Source organism: Bubalus kerabau, chromosome 12, assembly GCF_029407905.1.
Source record: "Bubalus kerabau isolate K-KA32 ecotype Philippines breed swamp buffalo chromosome 12, PCC_UOA_SB_1v2, whole genome shotgun sequence".
Taxonomy (NCBI): Eukaryota; Metazoa; Chordata; class Mammalia; order Artiodactyla; family Bovidae; genus Bubalus; species Bubalus kerabau.
Window position 1 is genome coordinate 26,098,794 of NC_073635.1, and position 15,487 is coordinate 26,114,280.

The window sequence follows — 15,487 nt, forward strand, 5'->3', positions numbered from 1 at the left end:
AAAAAAGAAGAAGAAGAAAAAGAGATGTTAATATTAAACAAAGGAAAACAGGATATGTAATGAAAGATGAATCATTTAGATGGCGAGCCTGGATGAAGAACACCCTCCTCCTTCTGAGAGGCTCCTCTGTCCATCACAAGACGTCCATGTGAGCCAGAGTCTGAGAACACACTCAAGGAATACATGCACTTTCCATTCCTTAACTCTTGGGATTTTTCCTGGTTGACCCAGCAAATGAAATTGCTTGCATTTCAAAAGAGAATAGTTTTTTTTTTCTCCCATTTCTTTAAGCATCAGCGTGTTATTCCAATGTTAGCTTCTAGCCAACTCTGAATTTCAACAATATTATCCACTTTCGCAAAAAAAAAAAAAAAAAAAAAAGAAGAATGTTAGAACTTCAAACTTGTAGAAAGCAGTTTGAGGATCTTTCTTTATCTGTTATTTTACTCTTATTAGAGTAATTTATTACTTTTCTTATTGACTATATTTTTTTCTAGGGAAAAATCAGACTTTCTTGATTCTTTTTTCTTGAATATTTCTTGAATATATTTTCTTGAATATAATTTCTTTTTGTTGAATATATTTCTTGAATATTTCTTGAATATTTTTCTTTTTTAGAAATTTCTAGCTAGAGGAGCAATTTTAAAATAAATTGCCATTTGCATTAAGTTTCTCATCAAAGAAATGCGGAGGTGATAAAGGGACGATACCTAACATATTCTTAATAGCTGGAGATAAACTAATTGTAGACATATTTTAGAACCATAAATGTATGGGATTGCATGATTTAAAGAACAGGAAAATTCACAACGGTTGACTTACAATGCATGTGGCGTAACGATACTAAGACATGAGGCAAGAAGCCAAGTATGGAATGAAATTGGAAGAGAAACCTCAAATTTAAGTTTTGGCAGGAGGAGGGGGCCTTTGTGTGCCAGATTTTCACTGAGAGCTAATTATATTGATCACATTGTGAATTGCATAGAAAGGAGATTGTTGCTTCTGGTACCTTAGATACACAGGTGACTGAACTTTTTTTTTTTTTTTTAAGTATAAGCATTCCTTTTGGTAAAGATTACCTCATCAGAATGTAGTCAACAGAACCTTTAAAGCTATGCTCTTTGAATGGTATCAAGAAGAATGAGGAATTATAAATATTTTTTAGGAAAATAATATTAAAACAGAAAGGATAGGCCATAATCAGTGATGCCAATAAATTGAATGAATTTCCTGGCTTTTATTTTTGTAGTTGTCTGTAATTTCACTTAAAATACACTAGTGTGTCTAACACAAGCTGGTGTGGCTTCAAACAAGGAAGGCCATGGCTGCAGAGATATCCCTTATTTCATTGCTAGAGGGTGCTCTTGTAAAGAAAATCTCATCACACAAGCACTGCTGAGAATCTCGCCCAACCTGGTGATGTCAGCGTCACCATGGAGATCTCATTCCAGTGAGGGGAAGTGGATTCCACAATCCTGCTTTGGAAATGTGTAAATAGCAGATGCTTTTATTGCCTTTGTTTCCTTGCCCTTGCAGAGCAATTCAAACCGGAAGCTCAGACGGGAGGAAGTCCATATTTTCTTCAGTTTTTTTTTTTTTTTTTTTTTTTCCCTCCACAAGCTTGGTCCCCTGTGATGAGAGTGCATGATGGCAAGTTAATGGGAAAGATATAATTTCAGATTTCACATAAAGAATGTCAGAAAACTGAATATGTTTTCCTTGAGTCAAAGAAATAATTCCAACTTGCTTTAATAATTTTATTAGGTAACTTTTCATTGTACACTATAGGATAACTAAGTGGTTTTATCAGCTGTAATTTATAATATGTGAATGCAAGGGTATATGTTTCTATGCATTTGAATAGTCTTGTTTTCCTGAAACTTGGCAGGTAAAAGCCTGCCTTTGAATTCTGACTGACCTAGTTTCCAATTCCTATTGATCTTCTGTTTAATCTGGCTAAGTTTTTCTAAATCTGTAAAGTGTGGATACTGTGTGTGTGGTCGGTTGTTCAGTCGTGTCCAACTCTGTGGTCCCATGGACTGTAGCCCACCAGGCTCCTCTGTCCATGGGATTTCCCAGGCAAGAATACTGGAGTGGGTTGCCACTTCCTACTCCAGGGGCTCTTCCCAACCCAGAGATAGAACCCAAGTCTCTTGTGTCTCCTGCATTAGCAGGCAGGTTCTTTACCACTAGAGCCACCTGGGAAGCCCGGAGGAATATTAATACCATCTAAACTGTTAGCTGCTCAGTCGTGTCCGACTCTTTGCAGCCTCATGAACTGTAGCCTGCCAGGCTCCTCTGTTCAGGGGATTTCCCAAGCAAGAATACTGGAGTGGGTTGCCATTTCTTTCTCCAAATAGCATCTAACTATTGTCTCATAGTCTGTCTCCATAGCCGAGGGGCTTAAATGTAATAATGTATATTGAATATTAAGTGTAATAATATATATAGAAAGGTTCTTATTGCTCTGTCACACACACACACACACATCTTTTATTATATCTTCATCACATAACTACTATGGTAAAACATAGAACCATTAGAGAAACTGATAAGAGAATTTAGGTAACTGGTCCAAGTCTATAGTCAAGTCAAAGTCACTCAGTCATGTCCGACTCTTGTGACCTGCATGGTCACTCTTGTGACTCATGGACTGCAGCCCACAAGGTTCCTCTGTCCATGGGATTCTCCAGGCAAGGAATACTGGAGTGGGTTGCCATTTCCTTCTATCTGTGCCCAGAATCTACGTATCATGACCTTCATTCAAAGGCTTTTTCCAGCATCCCTGGCAATTATAATCATCCATCTTTTTTGAGATATGGATATGGTATTATGCTAATCATCCCCAGGGATAAATTCAGATGCAATAAAGTGTTTTTATTTGGGATTGGATTTTCCATCTGATGTGAAGAGCTGACTCATGGGGTCAGACTCTGATGCTGGGAAAGATTGAGGGCAGGAGGAGAAGGGGGCAACAGAGGATGAGATGGTTGGATGGCATCACGGACTCAATGGACATGGTCGATTTTGAGTGAACTCCGGGAGATAGAGAAGGACAGGGAAGCCTGGCGTGCTACAATCCATGGGATCGCAAAGAGTCGGACACAACTTAGCAACCGAACAACATATATTCTTATAATAACCAAAGCATTAGGTAAGAACTGAAAATTGATTGATGGCACCTTGTGCCATAAACTGATTACCTCCTTTGTGAATTGCATACAATATGCATATAATGCCTTTTCTAATATAGGGGTATTTTGACAGAGGATACTTTTCTCAGAGGAATACACATCTCCGGCTCCCACAAAACTAAAATTTGGCTCCAAGAGTCCCTGATTAAGACAGTGGTTCATAGAACTATATATTCATGTGGTCGAAGGTGAACATATTTGCAGGTGACTTTCACAGCATCATTTCAGTGGAAACCTGGGGCATAAACCCAGCTTGTTGTCAGCAACCGCAGCCGGCTTCGTATGAGCTCCCTGATGCTAATTCAAATTGTGCTCCGTGGGACTTCCCTGACAGTCCAGTGGCTAAGACTCCGGGCTCCCAAGATCCCACCTGGCCCAACTAAAAAGATGCCGCGTGCCACAGCTACAGATCCCACCTGTCGCAACGAAGACCTTAAGTAAATATATATTTTAAAAAGTGTGCTTTGCCCCAAAACGATTGACCCATAGGATCCCCTAGACCCAAAGTAAGAAGGGGCACCCATATGCTACCTTTGACCCAAATCTACTTTTACAATAGAAGCCTGTTGTGCCCGGGAGCTATCTGTTGCATTTTAAAAATTTATTTATTTGTTTATATTAGCTATGCATTTGATTTGTGCTTATTTGGAAGGAAAACTGTATTTGGGCTAATAAAAATAGCTAAAATGTATTGAGGGTTTATCCTCTTCTGAGTCGCAGTCAAATTCTTAAAACAACCAAAACAATAAATGGAGGCATGAAGAGATGAAGGTCTGAGGGGTGGAGCTGGGTTAACACAGAACCCTGGGCTTTTACGACCAGGCTGCAGAATTGCACTCAGGGAGGCACCATCTCTGCCTGGAGTTTAGGATCTTTAGAAACAGGGGTTTCCTGACTTGCTCAGGTCAGTGGTCATGGCAGAGCAGGAGCCACACCCCAGCCACCTGCCTCCAGACCTGCGACAAACTGCTGGAAGACGCTGCAGGCTCCTCTCGGCTGAATTTCCAATTCACCGCAGTGTGTTAGGAATTCCTTGGAGTGCCAGTCTGTTCTAAGCGCTAGAAATGAAGAAGTGAAGGCTGAAGGCAGTCCTATCCTCAAGGCCTCGCACAGTGGTGCCCAGAGAACGCTTATGGAGTGATGACTAGGGGTTCAGAGCAGGGGTGAGTCACTTTGGGTTGGAGTGTAGAGAGAAGGTAAGGCTTAGATCTTCAACGGAGGCTTGAGTCGTAGAAGGGATTTGAGTAGTCAAAGAGTTAGTAGAAGGGGATACCTAATGGGAAAAAAAAATTGTTCCAAAGCCACACACACATAAGATAGAAGAAGTCCTTTCCAAGGAGAGTAAGTAAAGCAGATAAATTGGAACATGTTTCCTGTTAGAGCATAGTACTTAAATTAATCCATCCATCTATCCATCCAACCATTCATCTATCCATCCATCCACCCACCCACCTGTCTGTCCATCCATCCATCCCTCCATCCATCCATATCAACACTTATTGAGTATCAGGCAGCATCTCATGGCTGAAGCTACCATGAACTTGAAAACTAGGTTCAGAGCAGATTTCGAGGATTCTGGAATGCCATGCTCAAAGATGAACTTCAGTGTGATGATAAGTCATAGGTGTTGGTATGAGCCATAGAGAGAGAGACTGAAAGTTTACTAAGAAGAAGGAGATTAAGAGAATTAAGTAGGATCAGTGGGAGAGAAAGGAGGTGGGAGTGAGCAAAACCATGGTCCACAGGTAGGAGGCTAAGCTGTGGACTGAGGTGGTGATGGGGGTGCTGAGGAGACGGTGCTGAGGCAGCATCTGTGGCCATGGAGATCACGGAGATAGACAGGCACTGACTGTACCACCTCTTCTGGAGGCAGGAGTGATGGTGAACAGGGACAGGCTGGACTTTCTTAAACATCATCTCTCTGCCTTTGCATCTTTCTTGGACCTAGTCTTGATGGATGCTTCCAATACCTGATACCTGTTGACTAGAGATTTCACAGAAGAGAAGGTCAATGGTCACCATCTCTTTGTAGCAAAGAATGTTGTTGTTGTTGTTTTAATCCATAAATGGAACTTGTTTCTCAAAGCTGGTTACCACGCTGACTTTTGAGAACCTCAGACTTAAGAAGGAATAACATTGCATAGATGTATCAAATCACACAGTATTGGTTTTACATTTCTCTATCTTTTCTAATCCTTTGATGTCAGAAAATACTATAATGCCTAAAGGAAAAATCTCCAAGTATATTGGCCTAGAAAAAAGGGTTATAAATCTTCCTCTGTTATCCTCTATTGTTAGATGGGATAGAATACATTTGTAGCTACCTCCAGCTCAATGATCCAGAGTGAGAGCACAGACAATCAAAGTGCATCAGTTCAGTTCAGTCGCTCAGTCGTGTCTCTTTGTGACCCCATGAATCGCAGCACGCCAGGCCTCCCTGTCCATCACCATCTCCTGGAGTTCACTCAGACTCACATCCATCGAATTGGTGATGCCATCCAGCCATCTCATCCTCTGTCGTCCCCTTTTCCTCCTGCCCCCAACCCTCCCAGCATCAGAGTCTTTTCCAATGAGTCAACTCTTCACATGATGTGGCCAAAGTACTGGAGTTTCAGCTTTAGCATCATTCCTTCCAAAGAAATCCCAGGGCTGATTTCCTTTAGAATGGACTGGTTGGATCTCCTTTCAGTCCAAGGGACTCTCAAGAGACTTCTCCAACACCACAGTTCAAAAGCATCAATTCTTCGGCGCTCAGCTTTCTTCACAGTCCAACTCTCACATCCATACATGACCACTGGAAAAACCATAGCCTTGACTAGATGGACCTTTGTTGGCAAAGTAATGTCTCTGCTTTTGAATATGCTATCTAGGTTGGTCATAACTTTTCTTCCAAGGAGTAAGCGTCTTTTAATTTCATGGCTACAGTCACCATCTGCAGTGATTTTGGAGCCCAGAAAAATAAAGTCTGACACTGATTCCACTGTTTTCCCATCTATTTCCCATGAAGTGATGGGACCAGATGCCATGATCTTCATTTTCTGAATGTTGAGCTTTAAGCCAACTTTTTCACTTTCATCAAGAGGCTTTTGAGTTCCTCTTCACTTTCTGCCATAAGGGTGGTGTCATCTGCATATCTGAGGTTATTGATATTTCTCCCGGCAATCTTGATTCCAGCTTGTGCTTCTTCCAGCCCAGCGTTTCTCATGATGTACTCTGCATAGAAGTTAAATAAGCAGGGTGACAATATACAGCCTTGACATACTCCTTTTCCTATTTGGAACCAGTTTGTTGTTCCATGTCCAGTTCTAACTGTTGCTTCCTGACCTGCATACAGGTTTCTCAAGAGGCAGGTCAGGTGGCCTGGTATTCCCATCTCTTTCAGAATTTTCCACAGTTTATTGTGATCCACACAGTCAAAGGCTTTGGCATAGTCAATAAAGCAGAAATAGATGCTTTTCTGGAACTCTCTTGCTTTTTCCATGATCCAGCGGATGTTGGCAATTTGATCTCTGGTTCCTCTGCCTTTTCTAAAACCAGTTTGAACATCAGGAAGTTCTCGGTTCACATATTGCTGAAACCTGGCTTGGAGAATTTTGAGCATTACTTTACTAGTGTGTGAGATGAGTGCAATTGTGCAGTAGTTTGAGCATTCTCTGGCATTGCCTTTCTTTGGTATTGGAATGAAAACTGACCTTTTCCAGTCCTGTGGCCACTGCTGAGTTTTCCAAATTTGCTGGCATATTGAGTGCAACACTTTCACAGCATCATCTTTCAGGATTTGAAATAGCTCAACTGGAATTCCATCACCTCCACTAGCTTTGTTCATAGTGATGCTTTCTAAGGCCCACTTGACTTCACATTCCAGGATGTCTGGCTCTAGGTGAGTGATCACACCATCATGATTATCTGGGTCGTGAAGATATTTTTTGTACAGTTCTTCTGTGTATTCTTGCCACCTCTTGTTAATATCTTCTGCTTCTGTTAGGTCCATACCATTTCTGTCCTTTATCGAGCCCATCTTTGCATGAAATGTTCCCTTGGTAGCTCTAGTTTTCTTGAAGAGAGTCTTTCCCATTCTGTTGTTTTCCCCTATTTCTTTGCATTGATCGCTGAGGAAGGCTTTCTTATCTCTTCTTGCTATTCTTTGGAACTCTGCATTCAGATACTTATATCTTTCCTTTTCTCCTTTGCTTTTCGCTTCTCTTCTTTTCACAGCTGTTTGTAAGGCCTCCCCAGACAGCCATTTTGCTTTTTTGCATTTCTTTTCCACGGGGATGGTCTTGATCCCCGTCCCCTGTACATAGATTATCCAAAATCCATCTTTATTGTAACCTTGTGTTTAAGCCTCCTTTGCGATCAACTCTTTTACCAAGGCTTCTAACAGGGAGCAGTTTTCTAAGTTTGAACTTGATCTACTGACCCTACGCACCTTCTCTGGGTGGGAGTTTTGTAAGCAGGGAAATGGATACATGATGCCAGAGCAGAGAGCATAGAAAACATCACAGTTTCTGACAGTTGAACAAATTCTTTGATTTCACTCACTGAAGATTGAGAGGTAAATGGATACGTGTTGCTTGGCATTGAAAGGACTTCTTCCTGCCTTCTTTGTGTGTGTGCTGAGTGATGACAGTTACTTTTCCGTAGCCATCACTGTGTTCCTTTTATGTTCTTGGAGTCCTGGAGTTGGAAACAACATCAAAAGTTCATCATGTTTTCAGTTCCCACTTGGAACAGAATTCTACCTAAACCATCCCGTTTGTATCCTTGTCGCTCTATTCTCTGAGTCTCGCGCTGGGAGGATGGTCATCCGGATATGATGGATGGGAGTTGGCTGGCAACCTGCTCAGAACATGTTATAGTTTTGATAGGTATTTGTTCACTTATCAGTGGCATAAAGTAGCCACCGGTAGATAGAGGTGATCTGGTTGGCCAACTGACATTCTCAAATGCAAATGATGGCAATATGTGGAAAGAAAGGGCATTTTTTTTTTCTTTTGGAAAACAGTATTTTTCAACCATTGGAGCTTTGTCATCATAATATTTGGCACAGAGCCTGGCACAGAGTAGGTCCAGCTTAAATGTTTGAATGAATTTAAAATTCTCTTCACTTAACAGCCGTCAGCATAGTACCAAAGGGAACCCATCCAATAAGAGAGCATACCATGCTGATGAGGAGAGTTCCAGAATCAAGTAAGTCTGGGAAAGACTGTATTTTTGTATCTCCTCTTTGGAGTTGCAGTGTGCTTAGCACATTTGGATCTTCCCTTGTGGCTCAGACGGTAAAGCATCTGCCTACAAATGCGGGAGACCTGGGTTCAGTCCCTGGGTCGGGAAGATCTCCTGGAGAAGGAAATGGCAACCCACTCCAGTATTCTTGCCCGGAAAATCCCATGGACGGAGGAACCTGGTTAGGCTACAGTCCATGGGGGTCGCAAAGAGTCGGACACGACTGAGCGACTTTACTCACTCACTCACTAGCACATTAAGGGTCTTGAGAAGATCAGAAAGAAACAAACCCAGGTGGCGCTAGTGGTAACTCACCTGCCAGTGCAGGAGATGTAAGAGACATGGGTTCCATCCTTGGGTCGAGAAGAACCCCTGGAAAAGGGAATGAAAACCCACTTCAGCATTCTTGCCTGGAGAATCCCATGGACAGAGGAGCCTGGCAGGCTACAGTCCATAGGGTCGCAAAGAGTTGAACATGACTGAAGTGACACAGCACGAAATAAAGAAATCTGTTTATATTGGAGAAGTATTTTCCAGATCTCTATGGCCATAGGACCCTCTGGGGCACAAATTCTATTAATCATTCTCACTTTAGGAAGTACTGCTCTTTAGGGTTAATTGTTCACATTTTTGCCTGAATAAGACATGGTTTCCCATTCTTACTCATTTTTATATGCCTGTGTGCTGTATGCTAACGCACAGATAGTCGGCACAGTGTGGAGCTACGTGAGTAAAATGACAGCGGGCTGGGCAGGGTTGGTTGCGATGACTCCCGCGATGGTCAGGACAGCTGGGGTTGCGGTGCTGGGTGCTGTGTCATGAAGATACAAATGAAGAGAGTCATGGTTGCAATCTGACAGAAAGGAATGGAACAGAGAGCGGGATCCCAGTTCAGAAGGCCTGTTATTAACCCAAGTAGACGATCAAAGCATCTGAGTGGTGAAGACCTTCCGTTCATCTTCCTGGATGGTTACAGTGTCCCTCTTAAGTCACCTGTGTTTTCAAGCTTTTGGAGACAGGATAAGCACCGACCACCATGAATGTCCCTCACTCACACTTAACGCTTACTATCAAACTGTGAGAGAAGTATCCTCCTGAAGACCTCAGCCGAGTGGTTATTTGTGGGGATTTTGTTGTTGTTATTGTTTAATTTTTATAGGAGCACAGCTGCTTTACAATGCTGTGTTAGTTTCCGCTGTACAGCAAAGTGAGTCAGCTATGTGTGTTTGCGTGCATCTCTTTGCGACCCCCGTGGACTGTAGCCCTCCAGGCTCCTCTGTCCATGGAATTTTCCTGGCCAGAATCCTGGAGTGGGCTGCCATTTCCTGCTCCAGAATCAGCTATATGTATGTCTATTCCCCACCCCCCACCTTTTCAGACTCCCATTCCATTTAGGTCACCACAGAGCACCGAGTAGAGCTCCTTGTGCTATGCAGTAGGTTCTCATTAGTTATCTACTTTATACGTAGTAACAATAGTGTATATATGTCAATCTCAATCTCCTAATTCACCTCCCTTCCCCATTTGGCATCCATCTGTTTGTTCTTTACATCTGTATCTCTGTTTCTGCTTTGCAAATAGGTTCATCCGTACCATTTTTCTAGACTCCACATGTATATGTTAATATATGGTATTTGTTTTTCTCTTTCTGACTTCACTCTGTCCAAGTAGTTGTTTGGGAATGAGAGATTATCGGAGAAAAACTATCTGATGCCTCCACAGCATTGCATCTGGGGCTCTGAACGACGCTATCCTTCCCCACCTTACTTCTGTAAGCGCTCAAGCATCTTTGACTTGTCAGGGTCACGTTACGGGAACTGACAAGGAGCAGAACCCCAGAACCCCAGCGGTGCTCTGTGGATGAAGTGCCAGTACGTAAGGGAAGGGGTTCACAGGGAACATAGACCAAAAACATCTCACAATCAGACACAGGAAGGCTTGTCTCTGATCCTCAAATATCCAAGGGAAAATGCGATAAATACATACGAAAGTCTGTTTCACGCAGCTCTGAATGGTGCCTTCAAGTGACCACTTTACAATCTGCTCCAAGTGGTAGAAAAAAAATTGAAAATAGATAGAAATCAGAAGCATTTCCGGTGCCTTCTACTGGCATTATACATACTGTGAACAACAACAGCAAAAATATTGAGAGAGAGCAGTAAGCTCGGAATTATTCATCTGGACTACATTTACTTGAAAAGCGGCATTTAGCTTTCAAAGTTCATGTTGGAGAAGAAGTTGAATAAAATATCAAAAGGTTGTTTTAAAACTTTCCCTTTGTGTGACCACAAGCTAGGGAACCATGGGAGTGTTAAAGTTCAGCTTAGCTTGAGATGAGGGATACAGTTGCTTCGTCTCTGTAGCTAAATCTCCGAAATAACTGACTTTTTCTATTATTCCTTTTATGAAGGGTGCCATTTTTGTTTTAGATAGAGGTAGAAGCGATCTTGGGCTTCCCAGGTGGCTCAGTGGTAAAAGAAGTCTCCTGCCAATGCAGAAGACGCAGATTTGATCCCTGGGTCAGAAAGATCCCCTGGAGGAGGAAATGGCAATCCACCCCAGTATTCTTGCCTGGAGAACCCCATGGACAGAGGAGCCTGGCGGGCTACAGTCCATGGGGTCACAAAGAGTCAGGTACGACTTAGCGCAGCACAGACGGGGTCTCAAGGAGATTGTTCTATTCCTGTTAGGGTACAAATATTTTTCTCTAGTTGTTGCCCCAGCGACCATCATCATGTAACTAGGGCATCAGTTACTAGAAAACACATTTGTTGCTAAAACCATACGTTGACTTTTACTGCTCTCCAGGACGGTTACAGTCAGAGGAGTGAAGGAGTGCTCCTTTTCTACAAGTTGCTGCGTCCAGTCTGTTGTGAAAATAAAGGACTCTTACCTCCTAGCCTATTGATATGTCAAGTCATAAATGTGACAGTTACCGGTTCTATGTACTTTTTCCCGCCTTCCTGCACCACTGAAACGGAACATGTTTCTTACTAGTAACAGATGCTGAAAAACCTCCCTTTGAAATTCCTCCGGAGGAACGGCCCTGTTGATTCCATTAGCTGGGAAGTGGCTGTATGCAGATGTCCACTGGCGGGGATGCTTTGCTGTAATTGCTGTTCTGCTGACCCCTTGCTGAGTGCCACGCTTTTCTCTTGTAGGTGATGTGCCTTCAGGACTTTTTTGGTGACGATGACATTTTTATTGCATGTGGACCGGAGAAGTTCCGTTACCAGGATGATTTCTTGCTAGATGAAAGTGGTAAGGAAACAAAAAAAAAAGTTCAAAACCAGGGGAAATTTGAGGCAGCTTTCCAAAATGAGCTGCACTCGGGCCAAGATTATGTCAACTCGAAAGCTACCAAATCAGTTTCAGATCCTCAGCCAACATGGCTTTTCCATATCTCGAATTTCTTTGATTTTTTTATAATATAGAAAACAGATGAAATGATCATTGGAAAGGTTAAATCATTTAGAAGAGTAAATTACCAGTGGCTAATTTATAACCATTTTGTTAACTACATTGGTGTTCTATAGAAAAATCATGGTGCCGATGTCTACATTTTTAATTACATATTTATATCAAAACTCATAGTTGAAAGATGTGTTATTGTGAAGTTATTGAGCATGTGTCTAGACTCAGCTTTCACATGGCCTCCTTTCTCTTGTAGGTCCTGAGAAAGATAGTCTTGTGTCCTTTTCCTTTAAATATGTCAGAATTTGTGTGTCATTAGGATCTGTGAAGGATCAGAAAAGAGCATCCTTCAGTTGAAAATGAAATGTGATTTTTTTTTCTGACTGATAGAGAAGGAACCATTGATAAAGAGGAAAAGATACATCTTAGGAAATGCATGTGAAAGGTTGTAACTTCAAGAATGATGTTTTCTGATACCATAAATCATCTCAGAATCTTAACAGCATCACAGAAAAGACAATTGCCCTGAACAGAGAGACCTTTCCTAAGTCATATGACTTCTGATTTAATTAGGGACATAGTACATATTTATTGTTAATTCAAATTGTTGCTACTTGGAAGTACTTTTTGAAGTGATAATGAATTTCTTGCTTAGATAAATGCAGATAAATTAATGAGCTTTTGACCAAGTGGGTGGGAAATACTGGAGCTCCAAATATGGCTGATGTACGTTCACATAGAATGTCTATATTATATGCATATATGCATATCAGGTACATGCATTTAAACACACTACAGTTATTTCATCATTTTAAAATGACTTCAGGTGTATAGGGAGGGATAAGAATAAGGGAGGTTGCCCCTTTATCATTAAAACTTTAAATGCCTAATAAAGGTTTTTGTAGCTCTGTCACTTGAAGAGATTTAAGTTATTGATGTTTTGATTGAAAAGGCTGGAAGAGTGGTTTGGTACCTCTTTCCCTCTAAATAAGTTTTCTCTAACTACTTTGCGTCTTTATCTCTAATAGACACTCCTTGGAGACAAAAATTGATGCAAATCTATCCCCCAGCCCACCCCTTTTTCAGATGAGACAGCTTAGCTGTTGTGCAAAAGAAGTGAAGGTTCGAAGTCAGGCAGAAGGGCCGACAGCACAGTTTTGAAAAGAGTAAACTGCCTTGATTTCCAATGTAAAGAAAATAGCTGTTTCTAACGGGACGGACGGAGAGACCAGAGGCGTTCTGAAATGAAAGTTTGAGTCTGCTACTCTGATAACAGAAAAGCAGCCTGTCAGACTTGAACTGGAATCCAGCTCGGTTTCAAATCAGCCTGGGCTTCTGCCGCCCTCCATGTCCCCCAGCCCCCAGGGAGACCCGGGCCTTCTCCCCAACCTTGCCTCTCTTGGTGTAGCCTTGGGGCTGGGCTTTCGCCCTTGACAGTGTCCTCTCAACCCAGGTGGCTCCAGCCTACTCGTGTTCATCCGCTGTGATGGGCAGGCCGGCTTTCTGAAACGTGGAACAGCAAAATCCCCGTGATTTACCTGTAGAAACCTTTCTCATGGATAAGAATGCATATATTTACACGCACACTCATGCACACACATGCACGCACACACGGGAGTCAGGGGATGTTGCCCATGATGTGTGGCTTGGCCCTGTGATGGACTACTTCAGACTAAAACTTTAGTGACAAAGGGAGAACTGCACATCCTTTCCTGGGATGAATATACCCCGAGCGTTTCTTGGTGTGAAGTACATCTGCTGAGTAACCGTGTACTCCCCCATATCCTCCGGGAAGCACGTGGCTTGGGGGTAGGGGTAGAGACGAAGTCTAAATTGAGATTTTTTTTTTTACTTCCTGGCATGAACCTACCCCAAGACTAAATTCACACGTTAACAACTGCAGTTTCCCTGTCGCTTGTACAGCATGTTCTGGCGCTAATGTATTAACATTTGAATCTTTTTTTTTTTTTTAAGTGCTCTGAGCATGATTTGCTGCAGCTTATCTGTACTTGCTAAACGATATTTGCACATCGAGGCTTCCTTTGGCCTCTTCCATAGGGGCTTCCTGAAAGGAGGGGCAACGGGGAGCGGGGGAGCCAGCATGACTGGATTAATATTGGCGCAGAGGCTCTGCTTGATTTAATGGCACCAAGAAGTGGGCTTTTGCCACAAGGCAGCACTTTTATTTTGTCTCTCGAAATTAAGCCAGCTTGCAGTGAGTTCAGGATTAGCAATGATACCTCCCCTAATGACTGCTGGGAAAGCTCCTGGAGACGGCTCTTAAGGTCTTTCCAGTGAGACATTGTAACTTTATAGATGTTTATTTCACGGGACTACAGTGGAGCCAGATCAATATTAGAAACTGCGAGGGGGCTTTCTTCCTCCCCCGTTTTCACAGAAAAGAAAATACCTTCCTTCTTCCAGCTCCAAATGTAACCATTTTAGCAATATCGTCATCAATCACTGGCTTCTTAGCGCCTTCTACTGTGGTGGATGAAGGACTATATATAGAGACACAGGCCAGGGGATCCTTCCTCAGTCGTGGCTTGCGGTCTGATTTAGAAATGATGAAACAGAGTCAAGGGAAATGCCAAATTGGAGACAGGAAGCTTCACACAGTTTCGCTTGTATGTTGATGATAAACTGATGGATTTATACTTTGCTGCCCTTAAAAGGTGAGAGGATTTTGTTGAGAAATGCCTGGCTCTACCCAGGAGGGTAAAGCAACTCCGTGGTGAGGTGCCTGTCTCAGGATGTCACCTTCTGTCCACCCCTCAAAGCCAACACCCCCCCAGAGTCGCTTGGCCAATTTCCTCACCTGCCTACTTCACCCCTGCCAGGCCTGACACCTGCTCAGGAGCTCAAACCTCACTCATCCTTTTTTTAAAAAATTAAATTTAATATTCTTATTGAAATGAGTTGATTTACAATGTTGCGTTAATTTCTGCTGTACAGCAAACTGATTTGGTGTTACACACACACACATATATATGTGTATGCGTGTGTGTGTATATATACACACACACACATTCCTTTTTATATTCTTTTCCATTATGGTTTATTTCAGGATTCAGGATACTGAATACACATTGCTGTGCTATACCGTGGAACCTTGTTTATCCATTCTGCATATACTGGTTTCATCTGCTAACCCCAAACTCCCAGTCCATCCCTCGCCTTCTCCTCTCTCCCCTTGGCAACCCCAGGTCTGCTTTCTGTCTATGAGCCTGTTTTGTAGATGAGCGCATCTGTGTCCTATTTTAAATTCCACGTATAAGTGGTGTCATATGGTATTTGCCTTTCTCTTTCTGCTCATCCTCTCTGTTTACCAGTTCCCCTGTGCCCTTGATTCGTTAATAGGCATTAATGTTAATTCCTTAGTGTTAGTAGGCATGACTTCAGACTTACATATTTTTGTTTGAAAGTGAAGTGAAGTCACTCAGTCGTGTCCGACTCTTTGCGACCCCATGGACAGTAGCCTACCAGGCTCCGCCATCCATGGGATTTTCCAGGCAAGAATACTGGAGTGGGCTGCCATTTCCTTCTCCAGGGGAATCTTCCCAACCCAAGGATTGAACCTGGGTCTCCTGCATTGCAGACAGACACTTTACCGTCTGAGCCACCAGGGAAGTATTTTTGTTGTCTATCTGTCT

General features: G+C 42.5%; 1 protein-coding gene across 2 annotated transcripts in view; it reads left to right on the plus strand.

The window, feature by feature from the left end:
* DCLK1 (doublecortin like kinase 1) overlaps positions 1-15,487 on the plus strand; it is a 352,660-nt gene that overhangs the window by 181,522 nt on the left and 155,651 nt on the right. For both annotated transcript variants that reach the window (XM_055542366.1, XM_055542367.1), the window contains exon 4: positions 11,582-11,681. In XM_055542366.1, the coding sequence (XP_055398341.1) occupies positions 11,582-11,681 (100 nt within the window). The remainder of the gene's footprint in view (positions 1-11,581; positions 11,682-15,487) is intronic.